General features: G+C 45.3%; 1 protein-coding gene across 1 annotated transcript in view; it reads right to left on the bottom strand.

Annotated features, from left to right (window-relative positions):
* The window catches only part of LOC123997292 (von Willebrand factor D and EGF domain-containing protein-like), a 30,640-nt gene extending 7,425 nt beyond the window's left edge, over positions 1–23,215 (bottom strand). Inside the window, exons 1-20 of the mRNA XM_046301441.1 lie at positions 22,930–23,215; positions 17,423–17,613; positions 12,199–12,430; positions 10,974–11,039; positions 10,037–10,284; positions 9,519–9,608; positions 9,180–9,333; positions 8,740–8,957; positions 7,997–8,070; positions 7,579–7,852; positions 7,034–7,236; positions 5,821–6,689; positions 5,472–5,608; positions 3,741–3,905; positions 3,305–3,409; positions 2,335–2,449; positions 1,522–1,784; positions 926–1,145; positions 325–607; positions 57–268 (exon numbers count right to left, since the gene is read on the bottom strand). Coding sequence (XP_046157397.1) covers positions 57–268; positions 325–607; positions 926–1,145; positions 1,522–1,784; positions 2,335–2,449; positions 3,305–3,409; positions 3,741–3,905; positions 5,472–5,608; positions 5,821–6,689; positions 7,034–7,236; positions 7,579–7,852; positions 7,997–8,070; positions 8,740–8,957; positions 9,180–9,333; positions 9,519–9,608; positions 10,037–10,284; positions 10,974–11,039; positions 12,199–12,430; positions 17,423–17,613; positions 22,930–23,002 — 4,192 coding nt within the window. The 5' untranslated portion in view covers positions 23,003–23,215. The remainder of the gene's footprint in view (positions 1–56; positions 269–324; positions 608–925; positions 1,146–1,521; positions 1,785–2,334; positions 2,450–3,304; positions 3,410–3,740; positions 3,906–5,471; positions 5,609–5,820; positions 6,690–7,033; positions 7,237–7,578; positions 7,853–7,996; positions 8,071–8,739; positions 8,958–9,179; positions 9,334–9,518; positions 9,609–10,036; positions 10,285–10,973; positions 11,040–12,198; positions 12,431–17,422; positions 17,614–22,929) is intronic.
* Between the last annotated feature and the right edge of the window lie 370 nt (positions 23,216–23,585).

Below are 23,585 nucleotides of genomic sequence, written 5' to 3'. Positions count from 1 at the left end.
CCCAAACACACAAACCCTGTGAATCATCAGCTAAGTGATCAGGTGACCCTTCTCACCTGTTGTGGTGCTTCTACTACAGGTGTGTCCGTTGCCATGGAGCCCAGGTGGACAGGGTCCACAGATGTACCCTACGGACACGTGTGTGCTCTCAAAGCACTGCACCCCTGGGTAGCATGGTTGTCTGGAGCAGGGGGCCTGGTTTGATGGTTTAACCGTGCCAGAACCCTGGTGACCTCCTGTGGGTACAGCGGGTATAGGCACGGTCACTCTATGAATAGGCTCAAAGTCATCATCCTTACCACTGGACGGCTCCGATTTAATTACAGAAGAAGAGGAGGTAGAATATAATTATTCACAGTCAATAGAAATATATTGATCAAATAATGAGGGCTGGGGGTGAGAGGATAGGGGTAGAGAAAGAGAGATACAGAGGCAGGGATAGAAACAGAGACAGGGAGAGAGTGGGACCCACTGCAACTCTTCATGTCCCCAGTGTAACCCTCTGGACAGAAGCCACAGGTGAATGAGCCTAGTGTGTTTTTGCAGCCCACCCCAGGGAAGCATGGCTCTGCGGCACATTCATCCACATCCTCTCTACAGGTATGACCTGGAACACAAAAACAACATGAATGAAAACTCAGCCTTCCACACACACAGATTGTATTCTACTAACAAAACATCAACATCTAAATTCACTGAACCAGATAAGGAAATCTGGCAATGCTTGTATCCAAACACTAAAAGAGTGGTCATGAGGAGTATGGTTCATAGGATGTCAAAGCACAGCTTCCTAACTGAATGATTCAAAGTAAGTTCTCAGAGTCATAAAAGCATCCGAGACCCACAAACGAGCTGCAGTATTAGCATGGAAAGCATGTACAATGTACAGTGTGTGTTGTAATTCTATTTCTGTCATGTACAGTACCGGTCATTCCGGGGGGACAGATGCAGGAGAAAGAGTTGGGTCCGTCTATACACTTGACCAGACGACAGGGGTTGGGTTTACAGTCGTCTATGTCCTCCTCACACCTGTCCCCTGTGAAGCCAGCGGGACAGACACATAGGTGCTCCCCGCTGCCAGAGGGGAGGTTGATGTTTGTAACACAGGAAGCTCCGTTCAGACAGCCACAGGGCCGCAGAGCGATCTGCACGCACACAAAGGAGCGGGAAGTGTTAGTAGAGCTTGAGTTTAATTCACAAATACTTTGAAATGGACATATAAGCATGAGGAAGAATGATTGACAATCCGTGAGTAATTAGGGCATTTTAGTTTTGAATGTCCTGCTAGCAGACATACCAAAGCAACAGACACAGAAAGACTAGTGCAGCGGCAGGCTGGACAATAAGGATTGTACATCTAGAGCTCCCTCTCGCGGTAGACAGAAAAGCTGACAATCAAGAGAAATCTCCAGGAATCCCCATTCACAGAGTTAACAGAATCAAGTCAAGGAATTCGCATCCCAAGTTTCTTACTTTGGGGAACATCCTTATTGAACAGTGTTCTCATCTTTTGAAACCCACCTGTACAGAGGCAAGCGTCTCAGCACTACAATCGTCTTTGATAGCGAAATGAAAGGTCTGTGTGGAGGAGGAGGCAGCAGTGTCAGTAGCCTTCCAGGTGAGCAGGCCAGCGGGGGAGAGGGAGGTGTCACTGGGGCCTGACTCCAGAGTGAACAGCACCACAGAGCCTTCTGGGTCCTGAGCCTGCAGCTGGTACACAAAGTTCTCTCCCTGGAACGTCTGCAGACGCCCCTGTGCTGACTGAAACACTGGTGGCTCATTCTCTTCCAGGCGCAGAATAGTCATATTTAGTAATAACGTTAATCATTTCATCCTTAAAGACCATGCCATTTTCTGAGGTACAAAATATACAATCATTTTCCCTTTATTTCAACTTGTTTATGGTTATGTTTATCTATCTTTGTAAATGGTTCTATTCCTAATTTGAACCAGTTGTATTAATTTCTATAATTCACTCAGATTGATCTGGAGTGATTTGGCCTCATTTTGTATAAACACTCAAATCAAAACACAGCACAAAGAACACATTGAGTCAACCACAATTACAGTACCCAGAGGCCTGATGTTACTATAATGAGTCTGACCCCAATAACAACTTGTTCTCTATAGCATGACCAACACTGAGCTGTAGACATATTGCAGAGACCATGCAGCCATATGTGTTCTCTGTGACTGTGTGCTGTCGTCAGTAGTGGGTGGCAGCAAATACCTTTCAGTTTGCGTGGTATGACTGTGTATAGAGATGCTGTTGTATAATGTAAACAGCAGTTGTAGAGTAAAAGTACGTTATAGGTAAGAGGACATTGTACTTACTCTCAGCGACGGACCATGTGTATTTGGAGGAGTCTGGTCGGCATATCAGGCAAGGGCTGCTGGGATTGAGGTCTCCTTCTCCATAACACACACTGTCAATGTTGCATGTTTTCTCCTGGGGATTGATACACAGTAACAAAATTGGCATTTATCCATTTGCCTTTTAGAAAACATAAAAACATCTGTTCTTGCCATTGAAATAGGAACCAGGAACACTTTTCGGGCCAACAAGAGAACAAGGGCTGGCAATGTCTTACTGCATATACAAGCAAGTGAACCTTGACAATCACACTGTACATGTGGACTGGGCTAAAACACCGAATTGTTTCCTGTGTTAAGAGATGCCAGAGAGGTAATCAATCAGAGCATTGGCCACTTTTCGTTTGGGTGATAAATGTTCTGTTTGAGTTCTTCAGAAGAAACTGGTTGGCACGCATAACTAGGAGGAGTGGTGCTCATACAGCACATGGGGATGTGTGAAACGTACTCGTCAGCATGAAGCGTCTCCACATAGCTAGCTTTTTGTGTGGCGCCGACTGGTAAGACGATTCGGGTGGAGGAGTACGTTTCACACATCCCCCATGTGCTACACTCACAGTTCGTTTTAAGAGGGTACGGGCCCATGTGCTGGTTTTTCCTGGTGGGAAAGGGGCCTGAAATTTGAGCTAGCCTGAACATCTGTGGAATGTTCCACACCATAATGTACAGTATCTGTTGACTGTTAGTGCCTAAAAAAAGAACACAAACTACGAAAAGCGGATTCATACATCGTCAGGCTGAGAACATGTTCTCAATCAACTTGGAAAACACAATGAACAAGGACATGAAAAAAAGGGGAAAAGTTACCTTGTTACAAGTATGGCATCATTTAAAGTCAGATTCTAATCATTAAACAACATATTCTGATCATGCTACCAGAAACGTTGATACCATTAAAACCCTGAGAAAAAAACAAACGAGAGAAACCCACCCTGGAGGTACAGAGAACGTCAGCGTTGAGCGTGCAGATCTGACAGGCTCCATCGAACAGGGTCAGGATCTTGGCGTTGCTGTAGCCGTAGCCGTCGTTGGACACCTGCCAAGACAACGTTAATGACTTATTATCAGTGACTACTGGTAATACACATTTACAGAAGCTACTACTGTAAGTAAGGGTATCATCTGGAAAACATCAGGTGGCACCATCTTGAAAACATCTGGTAGGTGTGCAAACAAACCATATTACAACACTAGGCCAGAACCCTGCCCTGCTGCAAACCGTACTATTGTTTCTTACCCAGCTGTATTTTATGAGGGCTTTGCCCATTGGTGGGTTGGGACCTTTTGGGTTACAGCTTAAGACTGGCTCCTGGTTAGAAACGGTAAAAACTTTACTGCGATGTGCTGCATAGTGTTGTTCCACTGACTTTGATCTGCCAGCGTGCGAGGGGTCTGTCGGTGGCCGTATCCATGTCCAGGCCTGCAGTGGCTTGTCTGTACTCCAGGGGGAGCTGACACTCCAGAACTGATACATCCAGGAAGGTAGCCAGGGTAAACTGAGGTTCGTCCAGGGTCCACTCACCATCTACAAACTGGACGCACGCAGACAGAGACAGGTGGGGACACTCGGCTCAGAAGTACTGTGCTACAGAAATTAATATCACAAATATGGAGGTGTGTGTGTGTGTACAGTGGGGCAAAAAAGTATTTAGTCAGCCACCAATTGTGCAAGTTCTCCCACTTAAGAAGATGAGAGAGGCCTGTAATTTTCAGCAACTATGACAGACAAAATTAGAAAAAAACAACAGAAAATCACATTGTAGGATTTTTAATGAATTAATTTGCAAATTATGGTGGAAAATAAGTATTTGATAAAAGTTTATCTCAATACTTTGTTATATACTCTTTGTTGGCAATGACAGAGGTCAACGTTTTCTGTAAGTCTTCACAAGGTTTTCCCACACTGTTGCTGGTATTTTGGCCCATTCCTCCAAGCAGATCTCCTCTAGAGCAGTGATTTTTGGGGCTGTTGCTGGGCAACACAGACTTTCAACACCCTCCAAAGATTTTCTATGGGGTTGAGATCTGGAGACTGGCTAGGCCACTCCAGGACCTTGAAATGCTTCTTACGAAGCCACTCCTTCGTTGCCCGGGCGGTGTGTTTGGGATCATTGTCATGCTGAAAGACCCAGCCATGTTTCATCTTCAATGCCCTTGCTGATGGAAGGAGGTTTTCACTCAAAATCTCACGATACATGGCCCCATTCATTCTTTCCTTTTACACGGATCAGTCGTCCTGGTCCCTTTGCAGAAAAACAGCCCCAAAACATGATGTTTTCACCCCCATGCTTCACAGTAGGTTTGGTGTTATTTGGATGCAACTCAGCATTCTTTGTCCTCCAAACACGACGACTTGAGTTTTTACCAAAAACTTATATTTTGGTTTCATCTGACCATATGACATTCTCCCAATCTTCTTCTGGATCATCCAAATGCTCTCTAGCAAACTTCAGATGGGCCTGGACATGTACTGGCTTAAGCAGGGGGACACGTCTGTCACTGCAGGATTTGAGTCCCTGGCGGCGTAGTGTGTTATCAGTGGTTTTGTATGTCTTCCATTTCCTAATAATTGCTCCCACAGTTGATTTCTTCAAATCAAGCTGCTTACCTATTGCAGATTCAGTCTTCCCAGCCTGGTGCAGGTCTACAATTTTGTTTCTGGTGTCCTTTGACACCTCTTTGGTCTTGGCCATAGTGGAGTTTGGAGTGTGACTGTTTGAGGTTGTGGACAGGTGCCTTTTATACTGATAACAAGTTCAAACAGGTGCTATTAATACATGTAACGAGTGGAGGACAGAGGAGCATCTTAAAGAAGAAGTTACAGGTATGTGAGAGCCAGAAATATTGCTTGTTTGTAGGTGACCAAATACTTATTTTCCTCCATAATTTGCAAATAAATTCATTAAAAGTCCTACAATGTGATTTTCTGGATTTTTTCTCTCTCATTTTGTCTGTCATAGTTGAAGTATACCTATGATGAAAATTACAGGACTCTCTCATCTTTTTAAGTGGGAGAACTTGCACAATTGGTGGCTGACTAAATACTTTTTTGCCCCACTGTATATGTGTGTGTTCCTGTGTGTGATGTAGTATGGTACCTTTTCCTTCAAAAATTCACACTTGAGTTCATAGGAGTCTTTGAAGCCTTGTCCAAAGACCTGTACAGTGGAGCAGTCACTCTGTCTGACATCACACAGTCCCTCGTTCTCCAGCTCTGTGATCTCTGGAGTCTGGTCTTCACCATCCCAAACGACACCAGAAACAGACAGAAATGAGAAGCAAAAAAATGTCAGCAGGTTTTTTAAAAATAATTTCATTAGGATTAGTAAATCACTGTGATATGTCTTTGATGAACTATGAGCCAAACCCTGGTCTAGTGTTGACAATATGTATGATTGACTTATAGTATACATGTGTATTACAGATCTAACCCTCCCCTCTTCTTACCAGAGATAATGCTGCAGTCATAGGACCCAAACCCGGGGAAGCACACACACCCCAACTTGGAGCACTGCCCATTCCCATTACATAGATTAGGACACTTGAGGAAGGACAGTATGTCCTGGTGCTCTTCCTCTCTACCCCTCTCCTCCACTAGCCTCCTCTCACACTCGTTCTCAAGCAGAGGCAGAGTGGCGCCCACCCAGGCCTGGTCGTCCTTTAGCTGGAGGTCGCTGACACACATAGCCACCGCCTGGCTCACTATGGCCGGGCCTAAGAGCCGGCCGCAGCCCAGGGCCATGCTGGAGTTAGCCACCGCCCGCTGGCACTGCACCCTGGCCTGGAGCTGTGTTAGCCCAGACAGGGTGGGCCAGGCGGGGGGAGGGGAGGACTCGGGCCGGGCAGTCAGCTCGTGGTCCTCTGGGAAGAAGTAGGTGAAGCCCTCCAGGTCGGACTGGCTCAGGCTCTGGTAGGGCGTGTCGGGGAGAAACTGGTAGGACTGGCGCCTTCCACGGCTCCTCTGGTTGTTGGCTCCATGGCTGGAGCCCGTTAGGGTAGAGCCTCTCTCTACAGGCTGGGCGGCGGTGTCCTCGGCCCGGCCGTTCTCTTTGGAGTTTCCTGAGGGGTGGTCGTGGTGGCCTTTGAACAGCTCTACTGAGTTGATGTATTCGGCAGTGACATCCAGAGTGGGGATGATACTGTGGAGTCTCACGTTGCCATGGTGAGAACAGGAGGAGTCGGAGCCAGGGATTGGCTGAGACCTGGTTCGCAGGGACGTGGGGTGGGACTCCTCTTCACAGTTACAGTACCTGCGAGGGTTTGGGGCGCTCTGATAGGACGGAACAGTGTCAAACAAGCTGCCACCAGGAGGGAGTCTGCCAGAAGAGAAATACATCCTTATCAGTTAGGATCTCGACGGAAACACATTCAACAAATAATTACGTAACACAACCACAGTTGAAAGAGCTCATGTAAAATGTTGAAAATGATTCATATCCATCGTTTAAAAGAACAGTCTCAGGTCCAGACATGGTTGGGACAAAAGCCCACTCCCGCTTTGCAGATCAAAAGAAACTGTATGGGCATAGGAATTCCAATGAAAGCTGCAGTGCAATCACTGATAGGCTGGTTAGAACCATCACCACATATCTTCTTCAGATCTGCAAACTCCATAGCGTTAGGGGCTAGAGGTTGATTTGAGATTTGGCATCAGACTAACTTCCATTCAGAGATGAAGGCTGCTAAGTCTTCGTTGTCCAGTGCTGCGCCCCCTGCTGTGTGGAGGTCATTGTGGGTCTGTCCGTCATACGTCCCACACAGGCCCTGGGTTTGGCTCCAGTCTGAGCTGGGGGCCCTCAGGGTCAGACTCATGCCCCAGGCAGACACATCGGCACACACAAATGCCCCAGACGAGAAGGTCATCTACAGCGCAGACAGAAAGGGGATTAGATCCTATTGTATTCTGTTGTATTTCATTTGATTTTGCTCTATTCTATTACAACTAAACGATTTTCTGCTTTCCAGTGCTTCGCTATATCACCACATCTGTATCATATCATAATTAGCATAAACAATTGAAAACCGACTTTGCACTGTAAGTTTACACTGCCTTTCTCAACACCCTATTGGCTAATGACTACTACCTGTGGGCGTGGGCTTCAACTCTGTGACCTTTTCTTTTTCCTGCCACCACCAACTCATCGGAAGACAACTTGAATTGAATTGAATTTTTATACGTTAGATTTGATGTATTTATTCACTCACTGTGACTTTGCGTCCTTGGTAAGACTCAGTGATGCGGATGCCGCTCTTGCCCACGTCCCTGTTCTTCACCGACAGGTGCGGCCTGGTGTCCCCCAGCTCTCCATTGCACATGTCGAAGGCTATGACGTCACCGCCGTGTCTCGCCACGAAGCCGCACGTGCACGAGGCGCCGTGGACAACGCTCCCGCACTCCCACTGGCGCACATGAACCTCGAACGGCTGCCTCGTGCTCTTGTACAACACAAACGTCCCGATCTGATAGTTGTCATACTGCCTGAAAGGAAATGCATGAAATACATTACACTACAGTATCAGTTACGGTAATGTGTATCCTTGTGATTGTTGTCATATTTGCAGGCTAACATTGCCTTGACTGCATCGATCATTATGGCTGACTATAAAGGAGTGACTGAAGTACCTGCCATCAAACGTGATGATGTGAGGATCAGTGAAAGAGTAGCAGTATGCAGAGGGAACATCCGTCACTGTGATCTGAAAACATATACATATCAGATATCATTTATTTCATTTTCACATTCAGCTATCTAGATGAGAAAATAAAGTGTATACAGTGCATGCTTATATGAGTGTGTTGGCAACTTACAGTTTGTGTATGGGCACTGTGGCAGTGAGCAAATGTACACTATACAGTGTATATAGCATCATAGCATATTCTGCATTGAGTGAGCTAAGTGTAACAATCTAGACTGGTCCCAGATCTGTGAACAACCTAGACTGGTCCCAGATCTGTTAACAACCTAGACTGGTCCCAGATCTGTTAACATAGGCTGGTTCCGGTGTCACGCCTACTCCTGCTTCCTCCCTCCGGTGCTCGACTTCGTCGGTTTACTAACCTCCTGTCCTGGCTTCATTATTACACACACCTGTTCCCCATCAATACGCACACCTGGTTGTCATTCCCTCCTTGATTACTCCCCCTTTATTTAGCCCTCAGTTGTCTTCAGACACTAGGTGTTATTGTTTTCTCCAATGTTCAGCCTCGTGTTTGTTCATCTGTATCGGTTCTTTATTATATGGAAAACAGTGTGACAATGACCATAGGAGTTGGTAAGACAGCACAAACAGATCTGGGACCAGGCTAATAAAAACCGTCACTCTCCTCCCAACCCATCACAAGGGTATTTTTTCCAGTTCCAGTACCTGCACACTCTGTGGTGTGTAGCCGCTCCAGAGGAAGTTGGATGTGACGATGGGTTTGACAAAGATCTGTGTTGTCCTGTCCCCGTCCCTGAGGAAGTCTGTGACCGCGCTGAGGTGAACCAGGGCCTGGCTACACACCCCGTTACGACACCCCAGGCTCTGGGAGAGATCCACCCGGCACGACGTCAACACCACGTCTGGACCCAGCAGATCGTCTCCTACGGAGGAATAGATCATTTAATGGTTATTGTCATTGGCTTTGTTTTTGTCTATTTCGTAGGGATACCAACATGTCTATATGCGTTGTCACTGGAGAATCAAGACGCTATGGAAATCAAACGTATTGCCAAAATCAGTTATTAAGAATACTACATTTTGAAGAAAAAAAACTTTACTGTGGTGATAGTGTGAGTATGTAGGATTACTTACGAAGCCTTTACCTTGATTGCTTGTACTCAGGTGTAAGGAGAGAGTACACTGCTCTGTGGTGGAGGAGAAGGAGGCACCGTCAGGGCATGGGACAGGGATGGTACTCTCCACAGTCAACTCGTAGTCCTTCCCATCCTCAGACACAGTAGTCACCTCGGGTCTCAACTGCAGAGACAAGTCACAAGAGAAATTCTGATTAACCAGTGACTATTTAAAACAAAAAGGAGACGCACAAACCCAGACCCAGAGAGAGACTGACAGACAGGCATGCACGCACACACAACTTACACACTTCACACACACTCAAACACCAAATCCTTGAAATAGTGTTCTCTATCTCTTTGACTTACCCTGATCCCGGCGAAGAACTCTTCGCTCTCCGCTGGGGCTCCCTGGATGTCCGGCGAGTCCACGAAAAAACTGGAGCAACTGCAGTAAATCTGACAGAGAGGGAAGGACAGCCACAGCCGTTCAGGAGGAAGAGAGAGGCTACAGTTCAGGATGTAGAAAAGCCTTTATAGTTGAAGCCAGGTAATATACATGATACCACAGGAAAACCAAACAACATGTCTGACAAGAGATTCATAAAAGGATGACACGACAATATACTGGATAACTTTGATGGCCGGTGGCAGTCTAGGTTTTCAACACGGCCAGCCCGATTGCTCTATATCCTCACTTGTAAAAGAAATTCACTTCAGTTTTGAGAGAGAGCTCGGAAGCTAGCATTATTCTGGCCGTTTGACTGATTTACAAGCGAAGTAGAAGCTACCCGTAACCACAAGTCTCGGATCAAATGACACCACCCCCGATCTTAACCTTAACCATTAGAGAGGAAAAATATCTGAACCTGCGTCAGTGGTTAGGGGTAACTTCTACCCACCTTGTCCCCCAGTCGGAGGTTGATCCCGTCCAGCTCGATGAAGGCAACGGTTTGGACAGTAATCTCTTGTTTCAGTTCTTCTTTGATGCCTTGGGGGGAGAGGCGAGACCAGGCAACCACATAGCCTAGGGAGCTGTTCACGCTATGGCCCTCGAAGCTGCACTTCAGGTAGACGATGCTCCCAGAGAGCTCTGCTACTATCACAGGTACCACTGGGGAAGGAGGCTGTTTGGCTGGAAGGGATAACGGAGTTGTGTTCAGTAGGGTACACCGAAGCAAAATGTTTAGCAAAATGTCACCCAGTTTTCTTCCTACTGAACATGTAACTGGTATTTACATGGACATAGCAGGTAATAATGTATACAGTATTTGGGTGATATGAGATGGTTGTGTTATAATTGAAGCTTGGCTGAATGTTTTTGTCCTGTGATCCATTAAGTCATCAAAATCTATATTTCAGGCAAAGATCCAGTCATCAGCCACTGCTTTCCAGTGGGTCCCAACATTTTGGTCTATTTCTGTAACTCTAATCAGGGAAAGGGGCCAACCATAACAAACCAAAAGAGTAGGTACCTAAACGGTGGGTACGTTCTCCTATTTATAGTATCCCTTCCAACTTGATAGCGTCTCTTGTGTGAATAAAAGTTCATTAAACCATCCACCTATGTCCCCAGCCCCCCTCCTCCTTCGCCCTAAAACCGGGAGGGAAAATTCACGACCTCGCCGAGAGATATCGTCATGGAGACGGGGCGAGGGAGGCAGGACACACATGCTTAGCTCATTAAGAGGACCTGCGAGGGGCCTGTTGCTGCATTCCACACCGCATGGCAATTCTGACGTGGATTGTTGTGGTGTCTGACTTTAACAAGGGCCTCCTATAGAGCCAGACAACACACAGCCAGGAGGCAGAGAGCTCCCTCACCTTTACACGCTCCATCAACCTCCACCTCGTCAGGACCACACACCACAGCCGCAGAGTCTGACATCTCTACATGGTGAATGAGAGCAGGACAATGAACAGACAATTAACAGTGGCGGTCTTAACAGTTAACACTACAGAGGTCTGAGTCACAAGCACATAAATAACAGTTTAATGAGTTACATGTGGTTAGTGCTAATTCTTTAGTGTTTTTACAGTTGTATCATGTCACCTTTACGCTATTACCACTATAAGAATTCCCTCTTAATAATAATAACATGAGTTATATCCTATTCTAGGAGCAGGTACAGCATTTAGCTAACACTTTTAAAGAAACCTAAAGTCTCAGTCCCTCCGTTCTCAGCCTCCAGTATTTATGCTGCAGTAGTTTATGTGTCGGGGTCCTAGGGTCAGTTTGTTATATCTGGAGTACTTCTCCTGTCCTATCCGGTGTCCTGTGTGAATTTAAGTATGCTCTCTCTAATTCTCTCTTTCTTTCTTTCTCTCTCTCGGAGGACCATGCCTCAGGACTACCGGGCATGATGACTCCTTGCTGTCCCCAGTCCACCTGGCCGTGCTGCTGCTCCAGTTTCAACTGTTCTGCCAGTGCTTATTATTTGACCATGCTGGTCATTTATGAACAGTTGAACAACTTGGCCATGTTCTGTTATAATCTCCACCCGGCACAGCCAGAAGAGGACTGGCCACCCCACATAGCCTGGTTCCTCTCTAGGTTTCTTCCTAGGTTTTGGCCTTTCTAGGGAGTTTTTCCTAGCCACCGTGCTTCTACACCTGCATTGCTTGCTGTTTGGGTTTTTTAGGCTGGGTTTCTGTACAGCACTTTGAGATATCAGCTGATGTACGAAGGGCTATATTAATACATTTGATTTGATTAAAGTAATGTCATGTTTACATTGACACATACAGTAAGAGATCACAGCATAGAGCATGGGCAATACGCTATGAAAGTGATGCAGCACTACATCGGACTGTACTTCCGAGGTCAGCCCTAATCCTTTGAGTGGGCTTGACGATTATATCATCAAATTAATGAAAACACGTTCATTTATGAAATTATAATTGCCTTTTATGACATTGTGGCGCTGAAGACCATGGCGCTACGTTTTTGCTCATTGAAGAAGAAAAAAACTATGCCACCTCACTTTCATAGCATATGGAGCTCCTCATTGCCTCCACCTAAACAGACTATCGTAAACAGCTGCTGTACCCTGTGCGCAGTAGCCCATGCAACCCTGGGTGGGCTGGAGCAGGTAGACGTAGAAGTCTCCACAGTTGCGCACGGTGACAGGGATGCGGAACAGGCAACAGTCCTTACTGCTGCTGAGGAAGAACTGCCAGGTGGCACAGGCCGTCAGATGCGTCACCTCCAGGGGCCGGGGAAGGCTCTCACCCTCCCCCAAAGACAGCCAGACTGGGGCCTGGGTCCCACAGTGGTTCACCTGGTGGACACAGATAAAGACAATGGAGAACCGAATGAGATTACTTTAACCTGGTTCCAGATCTGTTCGTGCTGTCTTGCAAACTCAATGTGATAAAAAGTAAGACAGCACAAATATGTCTGGGACCAGGCTAGTTTATACTGGGTGGTAATAATACAACCACATGGGTAATGATTGGTAGGGCGACACTTTGCAGGCAACAACTGCAATATGACACATGACAATGCCCTGGGAAGAAGAGGAGGCTGACACCTCTGATGGATCCTACAGTCTGCAGCACAGCGGGCAGCCCAGGAAAATGAGGAACACTCTCTCTCTCTCTCTCTCTCTCTCTCTCTCTCTCTCTCTCTCTCTCTCTCTCTCTCTCTCTCTCTCTCTCTCTCTCTCTCTCTCTCTCTCTCTCTCTCTCTCTATCTCTCTAACCTTGTATCTTTCTCTCTCTAACTCCGTCTCCCCGTCTCTCTCCTGTCTCTCTTCTGTCTCTAATATCTCTCTCCTGTCTCTCGCTCTCTTTGGTCCTGTGCTTAATGCTGATACCATCCCAGGGTCCTCAGAACAAAGAGCCTATGTTCACTTAAAAGGGCAAGACTAGCACTTATGTTACCATTGCAATGATTTGGCTCACTGAAAAGTACTCAAGTGCAATAAAAAGCTGCTTAAGAAAATATTTACTAAATAAACTAAAGTAAAAAGTAACACAATAAAATATCAACAATGAGGCTATATACAGGGGGTACCGTTACCGAGTGGGGGTTACAGGTTAGTTAAGGTCATTTTTTACATGTAGGTAGAGTTATTAAAGTAACTAAGCATGAACAATAAACAATGAGTAGCAGCAGTGTAAAAACAAGGGGGGAGGCATTTGATTAATTGTTCAGCAGTATTATGGCTTGGGGGTAGAAGCTGTTAATGAGCCTTTTGTACCTAGATTTGGCACTGCGGTACCGCTTGCCGTGCGGTAGCAGAGAGAACAGTCTATGACTTGGGTGATTTTTCTTTGACAGTTTTTGGGCCTTCCTTTGACACCGCCTAGTTTATAGGTCCTGGATGTCAGGAAGCTTGACCCCAGTGATGTACTGGGCGGTAGTCACTACCCAATGTAGCGCCTTACAGTCGGATGCCGAGCAGTTGCCATACAAGGCGGTGATGCAACCGGTCAGGATACTCTCGATGGTGCAGCTGTATAACTTTTTTAGGATCTGGGACCCATGCCAAATCTTTTCGGTCTCCTGAGGGGGAAAAGTTGTTGTCATGCCCTCTTCATGACTGTCTTGGTGTGTTTGGACCATGATAGTTTGTTGGTGATGTGGACACCAAGGAACTTGAAACTCTCAACCTGCTACACTACAGCCCCATCGATGTGAATGGGGACGTGTTCGGCCCTCCTTTTCCTGTAGTCGACGATCAGCTCCTTTGTCTTGCTCAAGGTTGTTGTCCTGGCACCACACTGCCAGACCTCTGACCTCCTCCCTATAGGCTATCACATCGTTGTCGGTGATCAGGCCTACCACTGTTGTGTTGTCAGCAAATTTAATGATGGTGTTGGAGTTGTGCTTGGCCACGCAGTCGTGAGTGAACAGGGAGTACAGGAGGGAACTAAACACGCACCCCTGAGGGGCCCCAGTGTTGAGGATCAGCGTGGCAGATGTGTTGTTACCTACTGTTAGCACATGGGGTGGCCCGTCAGGTAGTCCAGGATCCAATTGCAGAAGGAGGTGTTTAGTCCCAGGGTCCTGAGCTTAGTGATGGGCATTGTGGGCACTATGGTGTTGAACGCTGAGCTGTAGTCAATTAATCGCATTCTCACATAGCTGTTCCTTTTGTCCAGGTGGAAAAGGGCAGTGTAGAGTGCGATTAAGATTGCGTCATCTGTGGGTCTGTTGGGCCCGTATGCGAATTAGAGTGGGTCTAGGGTTTCCGGGATGATGCACTTCATGACAACAGACATGAGAGCTACGGGGTGGTAGTCATTTAGGCAGGTTACCTTCACTTTATTGGGCACAGGGACTATGTGGTCTGCTTGAAACATGTAGGTATTACAGTCTCGGTCAGGGAAAGGTTGAAAATGTCAGTGAAGACACTTACCAGTTGGTCTGCGCATGCACTGAGTACATGTTCTGGTAATCCGTCTGTCCCTGAGGCCTTGTGAATGTTGACCTGTTTAAAGGTCTTGCTCACATCAGCTATGGAGAGCATGATCACACAGTAGTTCAGAACAGCTGGTGCTCTCGTGCATGCTTCAGTGTTGCTTGCCTCGAAGTGAGCATAAAAGGCATTTAGCTCGTCTGGTAGGCTCGCGTCACTGGACAGGTCACGGTTGGGTTTCCCTTTGTAGTCCGTAATAGTTTGCAAGCCCTGCCACATCCGACGAGCGTCAGAGCCGGTGTATTAGGATTCAATCCAGTATTGACACGTTGCCTGTTTAATGGTTCGTCTGAGGGCATAGCGGGATTAGTGTCCTGCTCCTTGAAAGCGGCAGTTCTAGCCTTTAGTTCAGTGTGGATGTTGCCTGTAATCCATGGCTTCTGGTTGGGATATGTGCAGTTGAAGTCGAAAGTTTACATACCCCTTAGCCAAATTCACTTAAACTCAGTATTTCACAAATCCTGACATTTAATCTTCGTAAAAATTCCCTGTCTTAGGTCAGTTAGGATCACCACTTCATTTTAAGAATGTGAAATGTCAGAATAACAGTGGAGAGAATGATTTATTTAAGCTTTTATTTCTTTCATCACATTCCCAGTGGGTCAGATGTTTACATACACTCAATTAGTATTTGGTAGCATTGACTTTAAATTGTCAAATGTTTCGGGTAGCCTTCCACAATAAGTTGGGTGAATTTTGGTCCATTCCTCCTGACAGAGCTGGTGTAACTGAGTCAGGTTTGTAGGCCTCCTTGCTCGCACACACTTTTTCAATTCTGCCCACAATAGTTTTTTATGGGATTGGGGTCAGGGCTGTGTGATGGCCACTCCAATACCTTGACTTTGTTGCCCTTAAGCCATTTTGCCACAACTTTGGAAGTATGTTTGGGGTCATTGTCCATATGGAAGACCTATTTGTGACCAAGCTTTAACGTCCTGGCTGATGTCTTGAGATGTTGCTTCAATATATCCACATTCTTTTCCTCCCTCATGATGCATTTAGTTTGTGAAGTTCACCAGTCCCTCCTGCAGCAAAGCAACCCCACAACATGATGCTGCCACCTCCATGCTTCATGGTTGGGATGGTCATAATGGCCAAACAGTTCTATTTTTGTCAGACCAGAGGACATTTCTCCAAAACGTACGATCTTTGTCCACATGTGCAGTTGCAAACCGTAGTCTGGCTTTTTTATGGCAGTTTTGGAGCAGTGGCTTCTTCCTTGCTGAGCAGCCTTTCAGGTAATGTTGATATAGGACTCATTTTACTGTGGATATAGATGCTTTTGTACCTGTTGCCTCCAGCATCTTCACATTGTCCTTTGCTGTTGTCCTGGGATTGATTTGCACTTTTCACACCAAAGTACATTTGTCTCTAGGAGGCAGAATGCAACTCCTTCCTGAGTGGTATGACAGCTGTGTGGTCCCATGATGTTTATACATGCATACTATTATTTGTACAGATGCACATGGTACCTTCAGGCATTTGGAAATTGCTCCCAAGGATGAACCAGGCTTGTGGAGGTCTACAATTTTTCTTGGCTGATTTCTTTTGATTTTTCCATGACGTCAAGCAAAGAGGCACTGATATGTAAACTTCAGAATTCAACTGTACAGTATGTACGGTCACTGTGGGGATGAAGTCGTCAATGCACTTATTGATGAAGCAGGTGACTGAGGTGGTATACTCAATGCCATTGGATGAATCCCGTAACATATTCTAGTCTGTGCTAGCAAAACAGTCCTGTAGCGTAGCATCCGCGTCATCTGACCACTTTAGTTTTTACTTGTAAGCAGGAATCAGGAGATAGAATTATGGTCAGATTTTCCAAATGGAGGGCGAGGAAGAGCTTTGTATGCCTCTCTGTGTGTGGAGTAAAGGTGGTGCTGGTAGAAATGAGGTGAAATGGATTTAAGTTTGCCTGCATTAAAGTCCCTGGCCACTAGGAGCGCCGCTTCTGGATGAATATTTTCTTGTTTGCTGATGGCCTTACTGGTCTTAGTGCCAGCATCGGTTTGTGGTGGTAAATAGGCGGCTACGAAAAATGTATATTATTTGTGTCGTCGTTTAAACACAACTAGGTGAAACATAAGATATTACAGTTTTTAATGTCACGTTGGTAAGATAGTCTTGAACGGAGATCATCCAGTATATTTTCCAGTGATTGCACGTTGGCCAATAGAACGGATGGTAGAGACGGGTTACCCACTTGCCGACGAATTCTTTCAGGCACCCCAATCTCCGCCCCCTGTATTTCCGTCTTTTCTTCACGCAAATGATGGGATTTGGGCCTGGTCTCAGAGAAGCAGTATATCCTTCGCGTCTTCATCCAGTTCGGGGTGAGTAATCGCTGTTCTGATTTCCAGAAGGTCTTTTCAGTCATAAGAGACGGTAGCTGCAATATTATGTACAAAATAAGTTACAAACAATGCAAAGAATCACACAAAATAGCACAGTTGGTTAGGAGCCCGTAAAACGGCAGCCATCCCCTCCGGCGCCATTATAAGATCTTATATCATGGGGACAATATTTTTCTATACTGTTCTGACTGAGGTATGGCATTTGCTATGAAAGACCACCTAAACCAGGGGTGTAAAACAATTTTTTTTATCTGGGGGCAACATTCGGTCTTCAACAGAGGTCCGGAGGGCGGCACTGATATTTTTTTTTAAATGTCCTCGCGTCAAAATAAAATAAAAATAGTCCTCTATCCATTGTTTTGGAAATTTGTATTCCTTCTATGGGTGTTAGCGACACGTAGGGGCATTGGGTGACCTCCATACATTGTAACATGCTTTGAGACCTAGAGAGAAAAAGTACTATAAAATAAAATGTATCATCGGTATTTACCTCCACACATTGTGTGGGCATGCTGGCGGGCTTGTCAAAGATCTTGAACTGGTACCAGCCTGGTATGAGGGAATGGTCACAGATGAAGTCCTGGAGGGCTGACTGCTGCAGGCTGCGGGAGCTGAAACTGGTGCTGCGGTATGGGTTCTGGAGCAGAGAGTGACCCCCCGGAGCACATTCTGGGGGAAGCACTGAGGATAGATACAAGCAGCCAAACATGTAGCACAAACATGAGTCAATAAGGTGCTGCTGTGTTTTCACTCAAAGCACACGCACGCATATGCACACAATTTGATTTGAAGTTACCGATCCTTTGTTCACCCCCCCCCCCAACACACACAAACAAAATCAACTGAGTTAGCAATGAAACACTGTCAATACTATGTTGCAACCATGTAATAACTAGGCCTAGCCTGATCATAATAATTGTAAAATAGGAGTTATGGGATTATGAGACAAATTAATGTTGAAAATATGTTGATCTTGTTTGTACTTTTGTGCATAAAAAAAAACATTTATTTGGAGAAATGAAACTCTTAACAAAACAACAATTTTCTGGAGTTGGAACGTCTAGGAGTTGTGACTAGAGGGAGTACAGCTACGACCGGAAGTTACTTTTCGCAGCAGGTTAGGAGAGCATTTTAGCTAACCCTAAACTTTATCTAACCTTAACCTAAGTCTCCTAACCTGCCACATTAATTATCCTAACCTGCTGAGTAAATGATCCTAACCTGCTACGGAAAAGTACCTTCCGGTCGTAGCTGTACTCCCTCTAGTCAGAATGAAGTTAAAAAAAATGATGACATCATAGAGAGACACTGACATTCTATGTGCATCAATCAAACAATTACTTGACTAAACAACAAAGTACTTTCAAAAAATATTGTGTTAAACTAATTAAAATAACTGTTTATAACTATGGAGGATCATAACCCTTTCCAGAGTAATGCATTCACACCTGACTCAACACAAGGTAAGCATTTTATGTTCAATTACAATTCAAACCTCTCAAAACTGTCTGTTAGCTTTTCAGCTTTCTAACTATCTATGCTTTATGCTTTATTCTAAAGTTAGCATAAAATTCTCATTTTGCATGACAGAAATTAATTAAGGCATATTGACTTTACAAATGCATTTATTCATAAAATACTGTACAAAATATTTTGTGAATCAAAAAATTATAATTTGGTTTCCTTTCAGGAAACAGTTTACTGGCAGGACAGATAACTCTGGTCATAGATCACAGCACAAACCCTCCGGTTGTAACAGCCCATTTCCAGCAGCCTCCTAATCATCCCAATCTCCTTCATCACCATCTTCATCATCACCATCAACCCCTTCTTTCTCATCATCAAACCCATCAACATGCGATCTATGGCACATTGTTGTCTACCAAAGATCAGCCCCCTCAGCCACCACCAGTGCCACAAATCTGGGCAGTATGCCCCCCCACCAGGGTACATCTGTGTGGCTGCACCAGCACCAGCAGCTGCAACCAACATTACCATGGCACCTATTGATACAAAAATGAACACTGGAAATCCAGTTGTCCCATTGGAGGAGGCTGCAGGAAGCCCTGTGATGGAAGCTACTAAAAATAAAGAGGAGGATGCAGAGCAGGGAAGGGGGGAGATGACAAAGAAAACGGCCATCATTGGAGAGGTTGGTGACAGTAGTGATGGCGTGAACAGTGAAAAGATAGAAGGTGAAAAGAGGGATGGAGAAAGAAGTGTAGAGGAGAGTAACCCTAGTCCTGTGAAGGAGCTGGTCCAATGTGCAAGGAGCGGTGCTGCAGATGGAGGTGGGGACAGAACAGGTTCAGACATTTCCTCATCCAGGAAGCAGAAAGGTAGCGTTAAAGGGGCTAAGTTAGGGGGTGCAGCCTACCCCAAACGCTCCCCAACCACTCCAATTGACAAGGAGCCGGCTGGGTCATCAGATGATGCAGTCTGTTCAGGTTTTCCACAAACTTGGGGTAAAATCCCAGACATCCAATCAGTCCAACCAGTGTATTCCCAATGAACAAATAACAGAAGAACAGGTCATTTTGATTGACCGCGACCTGCTAGACTTTGAGACGATTCATGTTACCGTAGCAAACAGTCACTCCTCAGTGGTGGAAATAAGAATGCGAGATGTTGTAGATACGATTGGGGCATCCCAAGCTGAAAATCCTTTGTCTGCAAAACCAACTGTCTTTGACAACCCTATAACACTTGACAACCTTTCACAGAAGTATGCTAGCTTCACAACCAAGTCTGTCTCCCCATCTTGTCAGAGTATGCAACCAACTTCATCAGAGGGGACAATCCACAGCGACCCCACACACTCCCTACCCTTCGCACCACCCATTACCCAAAACCACCCCCCGTTCAAAGCCCCCAACCCTCAACCAAGGAGAAGGTACCGTGTTTCTCGCCATCCCAACACGTGCCATCACCCAAACCCTCCTGGGCAGTACGGGAGGTTACCCCCTCCTGATTCCCTCTACTTTCCCAGCCCATGGCAGGCCTCGGTGCCCATCTCTCTGTGGCAGAGGGAGGAGAGGGAGGACATGAAGAGGAAGACCCAGCAGCAGAGAGAAAGGGTGTCCCGGATCACCAAACAAGGCTGGGACCACAACGTGTTCATCAACAGGGACCAGTACACTCTGGAGAAATATCTGAGTAGTCCCACAGTACCCATGCTGAAGGGAACCATGAGCGCCTGGAAAAAGCTAATGGAGATCTGGAATAAATGAATGGCATTTTTTGGGGGTTTGCATGTGTTTAGTGTATCTTTTAGGAAACTATAGTGATGCACGGGGTATACTACAAAAGGTGGTAAAACGGTTCGCTTCTATGTTTTCTACATTGACTGTCGACTGTCGTGTTTCACTAATTGAATGTGATTTACAGGGAAGGGTGATTGTCAAATCCACTATGCAGAGTGAGGAGATCCACTTTGTATGTGATTGTCTTCAACTTCCCCTACATCTATGTTGTAATTTAATGTAGCCAATGACAGTCCCAGCTGGGAGCAGTTAGAGTGGAAGTGTTTAGTATGAAAGGATCTGTTACCAAACATGGCGTCTCTTTGGCTACGGAACTAAGCCGTAGCCAAAGCCTTATTTATTTATAGGCTTCCAAGTCAAGTAGAGACATTTCAGCTTTGGCAGGATGTGACTGCTAATGTCCATATGGTCCATTTTAATACCTGCCTTCACATGAGATGTATCATAAAAGGGAGAAGCAATATAAGGTACATGCTATTCAAAGGTATGTGGTAAAAAACTGATGTGGTGATTAGAATGTTGCTTACGATAAGCATGCTTAAAGTAGCTTCAAAGACAGTCCGACTTCTCAGTTTAGGGTAAAATGTGAAATTGAAACAGGAGGGAAAGTAATTTTTTTTTATTTTTACAGACTGCCAAGTCAGTTAAGAACACATTCTTATTTTCAATGACAGCCTGGGAACAGTGGGTTAACTGCCTGTTCAGGGGCAGAAAGACAGATCTGTACCTTGTCAGCTCAGGGGTTTGAACTCGCAACCTTCCGGTTACTAGTTCAACGCTCTAACCACTAGGCTACCCTGCCGCCCCGGGAGCATACCGAAGCAAGACCCTCGGGTGTTGGACAGAATCTAAAAGAAAGACATCCTCTTGAAACTTTGCTGAGAGGGAAAGTAGGGCCTACTGCAAATACAGCTGTTCTGAAGCAGGAATGTTTGGTTGTTGCCACAGTAACACCAGCTGTGTTCACCTGAGTAACACTTCTGACATCACAGTCAGGTAACATTCTAAAAACATTCTAAAATGTGCTACTGATGCTCTTGATTTTATGTAGGTGTGTCCTTTATAATGTATCTGGCATAAGAGCAGAGGATAAAAATGAACTTTCAGTACAATTACCAACAACACTTATTACAACAAGATCATGGTAAGTGCGTTGTTTGAACATCTTTTAATAGCAAACCACAAAACCAAAAATGTTGAAACAATCAGAAATTGCTTCACAAAGAAAAAGTGTACTTAGGGTGTACTAGCATCAAATATGATTACTATTAAATTACAAGCCTAACAAAAATAGATGGTCATGATTGATCAAATATTTAATATAAAACTAATTTGGATTGTCTTCAATATACAGGACACCGTTCAAAAATGGGCCTAGATTCTGCTGTTCTTGCAAACATTTCCACAGAGGCCTACACCTCTGGAGGTATCATCCAGCCATCTACACCATTGATTGATTATGTCTACACACCACACCCTCTGCACCTTCCGGTGATGCCTATTGGACCAGCCTGGCCCTCACAGCCATACCACTGTGTTCCAACCATGGTGGGTGCTGCTATTCCTCCTGTGTCTGTGGTTGATCTCAGCATCTCCTCTACGGTGATGAAAAGAGAGAAGGATAAAAGGCAACGAGCTGTTAGGTCGAGGGCAAAAAGAGACCCTAACAGTTTCACTCAGAAATACAGGAGACTGATGGCGGTGATGGGCAAGACTGGAACCAAAATTGACGACACCTCGTATACAAACTATCAGAGATGGGACGCTACTGATATGGGGAATCTTCCAAGTCAGGCAACTGAGGCCAAAACAGAAGTGGTGGGTACCCCTGACAGAGACTTATATATGCTAATGGTTAATGAAGACCAGAGCAGCATGAGGGAACATAAAGACGAAGGCAAAATGAATAGAGATAAAGATGGAGAGAAAACTCCAAAAGTGAGAGCTGTGGGACTTAAAGGCCAACATGAGATGAGCATGAGGCAGAGATTTCACAGCCAAGTGAAAAGTCATAGCCCAACTAACTATGACACAGTAACGCCAGTCGGACAAGTTGTTGCAGGTGACGACAGGATCTTTCAGAGCTACCCTATCATCGTTCACTCTCAGCAGCACCTGGTCAGTCCATCTCTCTTCCGCCAAGACGGGAACTCTCATAGTAAATGTCCTGAGATACCCTTCAGCACCATATCTCTGTCCGAGTGGGCGGCCCTCATGGACACGTGTCTCTTTCCACCTTGGCCGCAGGGGTCAAAGGCTTGTGTGGTTGGAGAAGACACAGAGACAGGCTTGGCCCTTGCTGCCTCCAATGACAGGTCAACAGACTGCCATAGCAATGAGAGTCGTAGGTATGTGCCCTTGGATGACAGCACCTTGATTGATGAACTTTACTATCAGTATACACGCCACAGATTTACACCATTCTTACCAGATGGACAGGACTAATGGAGAGAGCATATACAAAATGTTTATCTGGCTCTTAATAAATTATATATTTTCAGCATTAAAAACGGTATTGTCACCTTTTCGTCCATATCTATGCTACATTTATCCCCCAGTTCATAATAGTAGGCTTACTGTGTTCATAATATTCATCGTAAACCATGTCCGTTGAAAAAAGAAGCTTGAAACCCATTGGTAGGTTACAGGTCATTTACGCACATCATTTTACGGTCTACATCCAATGTAGTCCCAATTTGGCATTATCAATTAATAATATTGGCATACCACTTACCTGTTTGACAAAACATTGCATTAGGGAGTAAAATTAGTAAATACAAATGTTCCAAAACTATGTTACATTTCATCGTTCACGAGCCAATGTGAAGCCTTCCAAAATGACCACTGACAGACCACGGTTTTACAACGGTCCTTGGCTCCTCAAAAGGTATGCTCAGTTCAGCTGCCTTCGATTTTCCAGTAGCCTTAAAAAAGAGTAGGCATAGGCAGAAATAAACGACAATCAAAGACACCGCCGAGAGTCAAAGAAAGTCCGTTTCTAAGAGTTTCGCAAGAGCTGATAAAAGCACTTCCCCGGCACACCGGACTGCGGCGCGTGACCACAAACTCCCTAGAGCAAAAGCAGCAACATATTAGGAGGAGCGTCCACGAACCTTATCTCGACCAAATCAACAGCAACGACTGTTTAGACAAGGACAAGTAATAAAAGGATTAAAGTCGGGGACTATCCAGTTGCATCAACAGGAAAATGGTCGAGTCGTCATCATGATTGTGGTCATTCATTCACTGAGAACTGATGCAGCTTTCAATTTTGAGCAAATGTAAAAATGGTAGGCCTAAATCAATTATGAAATAAAAGTAAAATGTATGTTTTTTTGTTGTTGAAAATAATGGACTGTTATTACAATGTTTGTTCTTGGTACAATGTTA

Source organism: Oncorhynchus gorbuscha, linkage group LG15 (assembly GCF_021184085.1).
Source record: "Oncorhynchus gorbuscha isolate QuinsamMale2020 ecotype Even-year linkage group LG15, OgorEven_v1.0, whole genome shotgun sequence".
In the NCBI taxonomy this organism is placed as follows: Eukaryota; Metazoa; Chordata; class Actinopteri; order Salmoniformes; family Salmonidae; genus Oncorhynchus; species Oncorhynchus gorbuscha.
The sequence above is the reverse complement of the archived record's forward strand: the minus strand, read 5'-3'. Positions and strand labels throughout refer to the sequence as shown.